This window comes from Carettochelys insculpta, chromosome 9 (assembly GCF_033958435.1).
Source record: "Carettochelys insculpta isolate YL-2023 chromosome 9, ASM3395843v1, whole genome shotgun sequence".
NCBI classification, from domain to species: domain Eukaryota; kingdom Metazoa; phylum Chordata; order Testudines; family Carettochelyidae; genus Carettochelys; species Carettochelys insculpta.
Genome location: NC_134145.1, coordinates 29,401,841 through 29,413,972, shown reverse-complemented (window position 1 = coordinate 29,413,972; position 12,132 = coordinate 29,401,841). Strand labels below are relative to the sequence as shown.

The following is a 12,132-nucleotide window of genomic DNA, read 5'->3' as shown; positions in this document are numbered from 1 at the left end:
CAGTCCTCCAACAGCATGGAGGGTCCCGAGCCCCAGTGGCCAGAGGAGCCTCTAACATCTGGGTCCATGTTGGGGCTGGGATGGGGCCAGCACCTGAGGGAGGTAGGGATGCAATAGACTTGGGCTTGGCCATGGGGGCAGCTGTGGGGGTGGGAGGCTAGACCAACTGGTCAGTGGTGGCCCAGATGAGGGTGTGCGGTGCCTCCACCACCTTGGTATAAGCCTCCTGCTGCCAGACCAGGTTGGCCCACTCCAGCGCCAGCCATGCCTCCAGTAGGGTGTTCTGCTGGCAGAGGGTGGCCATGTAGATGTTGGCCTCCTTGTCCTACACACAGTGATGTTCCCTCTGGCCACAGGCCTCCTCGGGCACTGGTGTGGGGCATGCCCTGACCCTCTTCTCTGCTGCTGGTGGGCTCTCTGGCTCCACAAGCTGGACAAGGCTCACCCAGCCCTTGAATGGCGCAGCTGTGTGGATGGAGTGGGGGAGAGAGTTGTTACATCAGTCTGCCGACCAGCCTTGAGGGCCGTGCCCCTGAACACCTATGGGCAGCAGCCCTCCTGTCCAATGGCCTAGTGGCCATGGGGGATCCCAGGCACTGAGGGGTCCCTGCGTAGGTGAGGCATGTGCTGACTGCAGTCCAGCTCTTCCTCACCCACGCATGCGGCTCGCAGTGAGGTGTCCCGGGGCCCAAGGAGGCTATGAAGCTCCTGGTAGAAGAGGCAGCTGTTAGGTGCTGCCCCGAACGCCGGACCTCATCCCAGGCCTGGGCACAGCCCTGCCTGAGCTTCTTCACCTTGGGGTGCACTTGCTGTGGGTAGGGTGTCCCTGTGAGCCAAGGTGGCAGCCAGCTGGACGAAGTCGGGGGTGTTCTGCTGGTTGTCTTTTGGAGGACTTCCTCAGACTGCAGAACCTCCTCATCCCACCATAGTCTGAGGAGGTCCCACAGCTCTGGCTCGGTCCATGAAGAGGTCCTTTTCTTGGTGGCACAGATGGGCTCCTGTGACCCCTCAGCTGGCTCCTGGTTGAGGGGGATCCCTGGGGGTCGTGGGGTGGCTGGTTGGCTGCCATGAGTGGAATCTGCACGGCAGGGGTGGGGCTGTGAGGCTTGTCACCTTGCTGCCACTGCGCTCCCAGCTTTCTGCCATGGGGTCTCCGGGGATCCTTGTACCTTAAGGTGCCAGATGTAGGGAGCATAGACCTCTGATAGCCAGGGCATCTCCATGGACTACCTTTAGAAAGAAGGGCCTGCGGAATGTCTACATGCATTTTCTTTTGAAAGAAAGTGCTCTTCCTGCTCCAGGATCAGAAAAGCACCTCTGGAGGAAGCACCATGTTCTTTCAGTTTGCTTTCAAAAGAACATGCTTTGAAGAGCCCCTGATTTTTCGAAAACTCTCACTAGTATAGAAATGGTTAAAGTGAATGAATTGCTTTTGCATTTTCAAATCGTTTCAAAAACTCACATTATGAATAAAATTCCTGTGCATATAGTTAAAAGAAGTGAAAATGCATCTTGTAGGTTATAATTGATCATCACTATGCACCAAGTGGCTAAATGCTAAGTTAAAGTAGTATAAATTTCCATATTTCATGGCATATGTATTGGTGAAGTAAAAGTTATTTTTCATTCCCTTGTTTTCTTCTTGTACCAGCTTAAGCAACGTGCGATTTTTGGTTTTCAGGCTTTGGCAAAAGAGACCTTTGCTATTTGTTAGTTATTATGTATTGTAATATTAACTTGCTTTTTTTTTTTTTTTTGTTTAAAAAGTCTGATATTTACAAAGAACAGAGGTTCTTACTTTCCAGTTTGTGCTAATTATAACATGAAGAAGCTAATCTGTGTTACTATTATCAGAATGTTAATGATGGAATGATATTGTAACTTGTATTTTTAATTTTTTAGCTTATTCTTTTTGGCTTGAGTAACCAGTTGGTGGTTTCCTTCAAAGAAGAGAACACTATTGCTTTTAAGCATCTATTTCTGAAAGGCTATGCAGGGGTTGATGAAGATGATTATAGCTGCAGTGTATATACACAGCAGGAGGTTTATGACAGCATTTTTTTCGCTATTAATCAGGTAAGTGTTGTGTGGTTTTATGTATAATAAAAAGCATTAGTCGCAGCCAGTGAGATTGCTGAGTTTTTGTTCTGTGTTTGCAGATATCCTAACTGGCTATCTGCTAAAATAAGCAGTCAACATTAAGTTGCACTCAGTATCTGTTTTCATGTATATTCTTAATCTTAATTTTATTTACAATTATCCACTGGGCACACATTAGAATTATTCATATTCAGTTGTTTTTAATCTTGCCATAGCAAATGACTTAAATTCTATTTTCAGTAGAAATAGACATAAATATAGATACATTCCAAAAATTTATGCTTGCAGCCTTAGTGAATCACAGCTTTGTAGCATGTTTTCCAGAAATCTCAACATGGGCATGCCATATGTCCAGTAATATCAGGACACCAGGCTTAAGTTTAGTATGGTATTTTAAAAGGAATTTGGGTAATGTGACCAACAAATATCACCCTTAAATATTTTTTTTAAAAATAAAAAACAAAAATAACTAAATAAACCCAGAATGGTAAAATTCCAGCAAACAGTTTAATGTGCACATAAAATAGAAAATTGTGGGGAAAACAAACAGTCTATAGAAAATATGAAATGGAAATTCTGATTGTTTGTTTAAAAAAATGTGTGTGTCAGGTCTTTTGTAGTTTGGTATAGCTCAAAAGTGTGGGACTTCTACTTGAGCCTTCATAATTCTGAGACCTATTGGCACTTGTCCACTTGAGGCTCAATTTAGAGCAGCTTTAGGGCTGCTCAGCATTTTCCAGTTTGGTAATGGTCCTCAAGGAGCCATTAAAGCAGTCGGGAATTGGTAGAATGAAAAGGCCTCACCTCTTTTCTTGGCTGTGCCCCCACTTCAGGGTTCTTTGCCTTGTGGCAAATCCTCCACGCTAATGAAAATCTTCAGGAGAGCAAATCCACTGGTTTTGCTGCACAGAGTAGGCAGAAACGAGGCAGGGGATCTGGGCTGTGTTGCGTAAAATGGTGACTGATATGTACACATCTTCTCTTTCTCCACTTTCAGAATTTTCCTCATAGTTATGCTGCTGTTTTACTTTAATCTGTTTTTTTTCCTCTGCCTTTTATCTCTCCTTGGTTTACTACTTCCTTCCTTTCTTCCTTCTTTTGTAGGCCCTAAGACTGATTTGAAGCCCCAACTAGAAGACTAGTGAAAGGATAGATTTGTCATCAAGCAGGAGTCAAGTATGTGATACAGGCATCAGATATAAAATCTCTTTGCATGACCTCTGTAGTTTATAAATGGTTTTCATAAACATGGAATAATAGGCTGGAAAGAGCCTCGTGGAGCACTTTTAAAGGAGACCTTGCATGTAAATATGCAGCTGTCCATAAAAACTACTTGAGGACTTATGTACCCCACAGCTGACACTTTCTACATCTTCCAAGCCTGTTAGCCGTGTTCCATGATAACTTGTGTGGAATGTTGTCCATGGCAAGGAAGAGACTGGGGCTCTCTTTGGTACTAATTGTTCTAATAAAGGGTTGGGATGTGTCTGGGCTGTTATCAAAATTCAGCTGAAATTTAGTGTCTCAGTTACTGTATTCTGGAAGGGGAGGTCAGACAGTGATAATTATTAGATGGGAGGGAGTTGGGTTTTTTAGCTGTGTTTTCAATGTTGCCTGCTTACAAGAAAGAGAGACTTTTTTTTCCTCAAAAGGTGTTGACTGTTGGATTGACTCATTGGCAAGGAACTTAGGAGCTCTTCAACTGTGTCTTGGCCATGGTGAGCATGAGTCAGTGTTACGTAGATGGGGGGGTTGTTTCCTTTGTTGTTTAAGGGATTTGTTGCCAGTTGAATCCCTTGAGCAATAGTTATTGATTATTTAGTTGAGTTGGCAAACAGCTGCTTTCATAGGCATTCAATAGTCAGTTCAGAGCTATGGGTATTAAAGAATTTATGTGAAAAGCTGTGTCTCCAGTACCTTATCTAAGCAATGTGCTGGCTCCCTTGCCAGCTTAGAAAACATGACTCCAGACTCCATTATTGCTGAATCCAGCAACAATTAGGTCTTTTATATAGCACTTTTCACTGGTAGATCTCAAAGGTCTCCAAGTATTATCTCCATTTTACAGATGAAGACCTGAGGCACAGTATGGTGCAGTGACTTGCTGAAGGTTACTCAGTAGCAGGCCCTTGATACAGTCAGGAATTAGAACCCAGATATTTTGCATCGCAGTCTTGTGTACAGTCCATTTTGCTGTATTACTCTTTTTCATTTTCCCTGCCAGTCAGGATCTTTTTGGTGTATTATGACTGAATATTAAAATGAATGTAAAAATGATAAAGCTGAGTATCTCCGTAGTGAAATGAAGGATACCTTAAAGGGACTAAATTGTGCCTTAACTTACTTTCTGTGTAACCCTACTGAAAGTAATGGCATGCATGGCAGATAAGTCAGGACAGAATTTGACCCAGAGGCGGGGTTTTCAGTCAGACTGTGTCATAGCCTAAGAGTTTAGTAGGGAGAGCTTGTCTCTTATTGTATCCTAGTAAGCAAACCTTCAATTTTGAATGAGAGGTTTATCGCTTTAAAAATTACTGCAGTTCACCAGTAGCTGAATACAAGTCAAAAGCTTATTTTCCCTCTTATGGTACAATTTTCTAATTCTGTCACTGCGTGCCTGAAGATGTCCTCTCCCCTGCACCTGGTTTTATCGTGGGAGGAATCTACCTAAGCTTTGTGTGTGCTCCATGGATGCATGTTGTCTAATAAATGTATGGTTTTGCTGTCATTTAATCAAAGCAGCAGCTCCTCTCCAATTTGTCCAGCAAATGGGTAGAAAAATGTGCTGTGACTTTGGGTCTGACTGGCTTTATGCTGGGCTGGCCTGCTAACAATGTTGGAATAGAAATTGTAATCAATTTATATCTCAATCTCTGTCTGTTAAGCTTTCATAGTTATTGTGGGGGTGGAGGAATCTTAAAATTTGTCAAAATTGTGTTTTTTGTTTTTGTTTTTGGTTTTTTTGGTCAGGACTTATTTTTATTTTAAAAAGATTGTACAGATTTTACAAATTCTGTTTGATATTCTGCTTTTTAGTTTGTTTGCTTGGTCACCCTATGACAGTTCTTAGAAGTATGGGTTGTTGAGAGTAATTTTGCTAACTTATGTTTATAATCTTTTTTTTAAAATTCCCTTTTTATGTAGTAGTGTTTTTCCATCAGAGCCCTTCAAACTAGCACTCTGAATGCTCCCATGAGGCAGGCACACAATAAATGCTTGTGGAGAGTGTCGTTTAAGACTATGTCTGCACTAGATGTAGAAGTTGATCAGATACACAATTTTAGCTGTGCCAATTGCATAGCTACAGTGGATTTATCTGTGGTTGACTTCCATGTCTGTCTACACGGCAGAAGGGTGACAGGTGTGCTTCTGCCTTCAAACTTCCTTATTCCTTGCCTCTTAACTTTGACCCCTGATAATGTCATTTTGCCCATGCATGAAATGACACCTCAGGAGATTGACCCTGAGCAGGTCAATCTTCTGCCGTAGTGTGGCTGTAGCCTAAGTAAGTGGAACTCAGCCTGGGCTGCTGGAATAAGTAACAGTGCCTGAACAGACTGCCTGTGTGATTTTTGACATGTCTTCGTAGAATATAACTATTTACCTGTCTTGCAAGGGGTCTTGATGTTTGACTAATGTGAGATCTTTGAATCAAACTTGTTATGCAGATACGAAGTGGGTACCAAAAGCTGATACTGGGAGCTATGAAATTTGTTACTGGGGTGGGGGTAGGGGGCAAGTATAAATGAAAATGGGAAAGGAAAACATTTATGGGCATTGGTAATTTTTTGTCAATAGGTTGATCTGGGGATAATGAAGTTACCTGGAAAAAATGTGTTTTTATTTTTAAATTAGTACTCCCAATTGAAGAATATATCCCTGGGCACACTTGGTTATGAACAAGATGAAGATGATGTATCTGACTTACAGATCTGTAAACAACAATACAAGAAAGGCACAATGCTTCCTTCCAATGATACGCTGAACATAGACATTGCCATTGAAACAGGTATAGTACTGCTCTAAATTAAAAACAATGTTGCCATGAACATTTTGTATATTGCATTGACTAATCATCAATCATAAGTTCATATTTGTTGTGTCAGTCATAGAAAGCAACTTCTTTATTTTGTTATTTAATATCCAGTTGGAAATTACTACTTTGCAGTAGAAGCTTTGTAGGTCACCATAGTGAGATTGTGCTTCTCTGAAGGCTTTTCAGCTGTTGACTTTCTGTATGAGAGAAGCTGCTGATCAGAGGTCAGACATTGAGCCTTGTCGAGTGCTGTCAACCACGATTAAGTTCAGTGGGAGGATTTAGCATCTTTCAGAATTGGAACCCTACAGCCCTGACCCTACAAGTTGTGAAGACATCTGACTGAGGAACCTGCTCATGACCCCATTAATTTCTGCGGGGGTCCACCCAGTTACATGGATCTGTCTGCAATGAACAGCTTGCTGGATTGGGACCTCTGTCAATGTCCACCACTATCCAGTTACCTGATTTCACCCTTTTTTGTAAATAATCATTTTGTGTAAAATTTGTCAAATATTTTTCCCCATAGACTGTATTCATCTAGACCCAGAGATGCTAGCAACTAAGAAATGTGGTGATTTGATGATGATAAATTCATCCTTTTTCAACTTCGAATTTTATAGGTAAAGTGAATTTTAAAGACCTGTCCATTCATTTGCAAACCCTGGACTATATGGAGTATATTTGTATGTAATTCACTGCCTTTTTTCAAACTCTTCAGGCTTATACAGGTTGAAATCTCCTTTAAACTTAAAGGCATTGATCTACAAACTATTCATGCCAGAGAACTGCCTGACTGCTATGCCTTTCAGAATACTGTAAGTGCATTTCAGGTTTATATACAGGGAAGCTAGTGTTCTAGAAGCCAGGAAGTTTCTTATTGGTGTTCTGACTGTAAAAATAGCAGAAATCCAGTGTGCACTCTCCATTGACGCTTGTGCAAAATGATATGATTGGTTGGTATCAATGAGACAGACCTCTTATAATAAGTATTTATTTTTCCCTGAAATGTGGTTCTCCTGTTCAGTGTTTGTACATGTTTCTGCTCTTCAGGAGAAGTAAAATCTGTTTTGTTAAATCTTGAATTTTGCCTCAGATGTATTTTTCCACATATATTAATCTATTATGATAGCTTTATTTACATATGATAGCTTTATCTAGATTAAGCAGTAGCAGTGGGTATCAATCTACACTTGGACGCTGCGTTTTTTGACATTGTTAACTTTGCTAGTTTTGCTTTCATCAGTGATAACTCTTCACATTTGTGTTTGCAGATTACTTTCAACAACAGAGCCCACAGTGGTAAAGTAAAAATTTATTTTGATAGTGATGCTGATATTCAAGAATGCAAAGACTGGCATATATCTGGATCTAGTAAGTATGGTGCACATACATGCTCCATGATTAAAATCTGATGATTCTAGTAAATCTGTTATTCTGCTCTAGTTATATACAACTACAGACAAATATACAAATGTGAACTGTGTTATATTCAGGAAAAGATGGCTAAAGCATCGTCAGTTTTAGAAAGGCAACTGAAATGCTTGGACACTAGGGAAGTATTGACCAGTGTGTAATATAAGCTACAGATTGAAATGATGCACAGTTCTACTCCTTGCAGCGCACTGGCTAGTATATTATCTGCTGTAATTTTGGAAGGGTTCAAGTTCAGGGGCCTACATCCTTGCCCTGACAGAAACGTTTTGGTTTTTGGAAATATTTTTTTTTTAATGTTCTTCCAAATTCTGACTTCCTCCAATTTTCACTTCCACATTGGTATTTACACCTTTCAGATACAAGTGCACGTTGATGCTATGTATCCCTCACTCTACTTCATAGATATAGCCCAGTTGAGATCTGGCAACTATGCTGGCTCTGCCTTTGTCTCACCAAATCTCATAGTTTCTGCCTGAATGTTGCTGCTTTTGCATTACTTCTACTGACCTCGCTAGTGTCTGCACCATGACCCAATTTGCTATCCTGTTTCCACTTGTTTATCTTGGTGTTTGCTCTTTATGCCCTTTCCTACGTCAGTAACAAAATGCTAAGCCACTTCTGTTTAACACCAGGATGGTGAACAGTGGCAGTCTAATAACCACAAACCAGATCGTCCCACCTAGCTTTAAGATGTTTTTATGGACTCTATATCCTGAGGATGATCTGAACAAGTCTCAAGCTCTAGGAAATAGAGTATCCTGCCTGTCACTCCAAGTTGCTATTTTTACATATGGGCAGCCTGGGGATGAAGGAATACCGAGGACATCTCTGCACAGGTTAGTCTGACCCAGTGTTTCCCCGCCGCTGCACTGCAACCGCTTACCGTAGTGCAGGGCCCCATCTTGCCCCCTCTACTTTAATTCTGGCTCCACCACAGAGCCCAGGCCTCCTTCTGCCACCCCAACCCCAAATTAAGCCTGTTGCTGTTTGTTGTGTTCTCAGAGGGGTTAAGAATAATATTTTTCCCTCCTCCTTGAAATCACCTTTTGTATGCTTGAGAACTGTTAATCCTGTCCCCTCTGTCTTCTCTTCTCCAGACTAAACAAATCCATTATTTTCAGCCTTCTCATGTCATGTTTTCTGCACTTTTAATCATTTTTGTTTGTCAGAAGTCCAGAGAATAATTCAGCCACCTCTTGCCTGAAATGTGGCATCCAGCATTGGACACTGTAATCCACTTGAGACTTAATCAGTGCAGAGTAGAGCAGAAGAATTACTTCTCACGTCTTGCTTACAGCTGTCCTGCCAATACAGCCTGGAATACTGGCTTTCTCTTTTTTCCCTCCAACAGTGTTAAACTGTTAGTTCACATTTTAGCTTGTAATCCACTGTGCACCCCAGATCCCTTTCTGCAGTATTCCAGCGGGCTGGGAGCGGCAGAGTCAATGCTTAGGGAGCAGGGCAAAGAGGCAGCACACCTGCAGAGCTGTCTGGTACACTTATGCCAGTGACAGCAGGGATGGAGAGTCACTTGCAGAGGCTGCTGGAAGTAAATGCTCTACCCCAAGCCCCCTTCTGGACCCAAACTCCTTCCCACCGCCCCTCCCATGCCCCAGCCCTCTGCTGGCCCCACACCAACTGCACTGTAAACCAAATTTTCTGTGCAAATTACAAATGCCAGTTTATTGAGCCTGGTGGTTGTTGAAGAGGCGATTAAAAGGGCTTTTACTGCATTTCCCTAGGTGGTTTTTGAGAATGTCATGTGAGGTGGTATCAAAGGTCTTACTAAAATCAAGATATACCACATCTACTGATATTTTTTTTCCCTCCCCCTCTGCCACCAGCAGGCTTGTTACCCTGTCAACGAAAGCTATTAGATTGGCTTCACATGATTTTGTTCTTGACAAATCCGTGCTGACTGTTACTTACCAAAACTTGATTTCGAAAGCCTGTCTTCAATTGACATTTAAATAAGTATGTAATTCTCTCAGATATTTCTAAGGTCTTGGTTGATGCACCGAGTGTTTTGTAGAAGGTTTTAAATCCATCAGTTATTTTTTGTCATTTCATTTCTTCGGATAAGTGGTTGGGGCATTCAAGTTAACCTTTAGGAGTCTATCCTGTATGGCCTGATGTGTGCACAGGAGGCCATAAACACTTGGCCCTGCTTGCTGGTGTAGTGATCTTGAGACATATGCAGATGCATTTCATGAAAGGAGTTATGTCATGTTCTGTTGACTTTTCTGACAATCAAACATGCTTGTGACTGCTTACTCATTTTAACCAGTCTGTAATGTCACTGGGTTCAGGAAGTCTTGAACATGGCAACACACATCTTTTCAAATTGTCAGTAAACATTACCATGTTTTCTGATCCCAAGATCTTGAGAGTCTGGTTTTGCTTCGTATTTTACTGAAGCTCATCAACTTCTTAACTGGAGGGGTGAAAAGAGTTTAGAGGAAGAAGGCACAGAAGTATGTTTATTTCTTGTGGATATACCAAAGCTTGCAACTTGTGTGTTTGTCTTAATGTCTAAATCATTGCTGTCTTCTAATGAAGAAACAGATGCTTAATTCCCTTCTATAAAAGTATCAAGATGACATAAATATCCCTTGCTAACCTACCTAGTGATGGATTTTAACAAGACTCTGCCTGCAAAGAGAAATTTAACTTAACTTTTTTTCATCCTGGATGAGCTTAGTACATTGAAAATCAAGTCTTCAATCAATAATATATTCCCAGATTCAAACAGCTATGGTATCTTTGTTCCTATACTTCAAAATAGTTCCTCTTTCACTAGTAGACGCCTATTATGTCTTTAAACACTTTAGCAGAGGTGAATGTTCCCTGCTTGTCCTTTTTGATGATCTATGTACATAAAGAATGGTGTCCACATTATACATCCATCATTAAGCCTCAGTCCAATTCAGTGAGATTACTTTGGAAGGGGACAGTAGTACTGACGGCTGTTCTGGCTAGTACTGTCTATTCAGTATGACAGAATAATATAAACCTGTTTCTTAACCACTAATGAATGTGGCCACCCCAGTGAGTAAGTATACTGTGGTATGGTTGATGGAAGAGTGGGGTGAGTGGGGCATTCTTACTGATCATGGGTAAGGAACAATTTGTTGTGTTCTCCTCCTAACCAAATCTTTGCTATATTTGTTTACTGTTATATTGGAACCACAATAGCAGTTTGTGTGGGGTGTGTGTGAGTAATCACTATTTACAATGGCATCTCAAATGGCTGCTTTTTTACTCTATTTGCATATTAAGTAGTTAATCAGAAAACAGAGTTAAAGTACTCATGCATTATAAATGGCTGACATGCTTTAGGTGGGGATGTTTTTTTGTGTGTTACAAAGGCGGTTTAAGATCCTGGATCTACCAGAATACCTGAATATTGTAATAATCTATTTTCAATCCTACATGTGTGTGCAGAAGCTGAAAACCAGTCCCTCCTTTGCTTACTTGTGAAGAAGTATATTCAAAGAGCTGCATATCCCCTTGGAACAGATGATTATCACTTACCGTGCATGGAGTATTGAGTCGTTAGCACTAACTTCTACAGCAGTTCTCAGTTGCTGTGGGTGAAATGGAAGCTTCTAATTTGCAGGTCTACATTGATAAACAGAATCAGTGGACCAGACTCAGCTCCAGTTTATGCAACTTCAGTGAAGTCAATCAAGTAGCAATATTACTCTTGTGTGAGCAGAATTTGGCTTGTACTTCCATGATTAACTTCAAATTGTTTTTTTTTTAAAAAATTTCACTTTTGGGGAATGATTCTGCCAATCCTCTGCATGTAATATCCAAGATCTGAATTACAGATCAACATGGAGGAGTTGCTTAGTATTATGCTGTATGTACTTACTGTATTTTATATAACTTATTTCTGTAATGTGATATCAGTATACCAAATGTTGGAAAAACTTGTTATAATAAACTCACAGAGCTTTTATTTTATAGTTAATTTTCAAACGCTTCTGAAAGGAATTCTGTGCCAGAAAAATATGCAAAGATCTAACTGTTTCTTATTGTACTTTTTTACAGTTGTTCAGAAGAACACTCAATATATTTTGGTTTTTGATGGTTTTGTCATTGTAAGTTGCTTTGCTTCACTCATACTCTGCACACGATCCATTATTCTTGCTCTAAAACTGCAAAAAGTAAGTATACCGTTGTCTCTCTGCATTTTCTCTGCTTATGTTTCCATTCACTTTCCATATTTTAGTTCCACTAAGCATTGTCATGTTTTGCATTATCAGGTAGTGAATCTGTTGTAGGAAAGTATCTCTCCAAAAGTATATTGCATCCATATTCTATCCAACCTGATATTTGGGAGAGAGCCTGAGTTTCTTGTATGCTTGTATGATACACAATGAAGTTTCAGGCCTGAGTAGTGTATCTGCATGCTGCAGTGATACAACTATGTTGAGTTCTGATCCATAGATTGCTTCTGGCCCCACTGAAGTTAGTGTAGTTTTGCCATGGACCTTGATTTGTGCTGGATTTAACCCCCAACATTTCAAACAAACAAGGATTTGAAGATCTGC

General features: G+C 40.8%; 1 protein-coding gene across 1 annotated transcript in view; it reads left to right on the top strand.

Moving 5' to 3' along the window:
• The window catches only part of MCOLN2 (mucolipin TRP cation channel 2), a 44,650-nt gene that overhangs the window by 11,432 nt on the left and 21,086 nt on the right, over positions 1-12,132 (top strand). The window contains exons 3-8 of the mRNA XM_075002596.1: positions 1,903-2,076; positions 5,956-6,109; positions 6,666-6,759; positions 6,858-6,954; positions 7,411-7,510; positions 11,630-11,745. Coding sequence (XP_074858697.1) covers positions 1,903-2,076; positions 5,956-6,109; positions 6,666-6,759; positions 6,858-6,954; positions 7,411-7,510; positions 11,630-11,745 — 735 coding nt within the window. The remainder of the gene's footprint in view (positions 1-1,902; positions 2,077-5,955; positions 6,110-6,665; positions 6,760-6,857; positions 6,955-7,410; positions 7,511-11,629; positions 11,746-12,132) is intronic.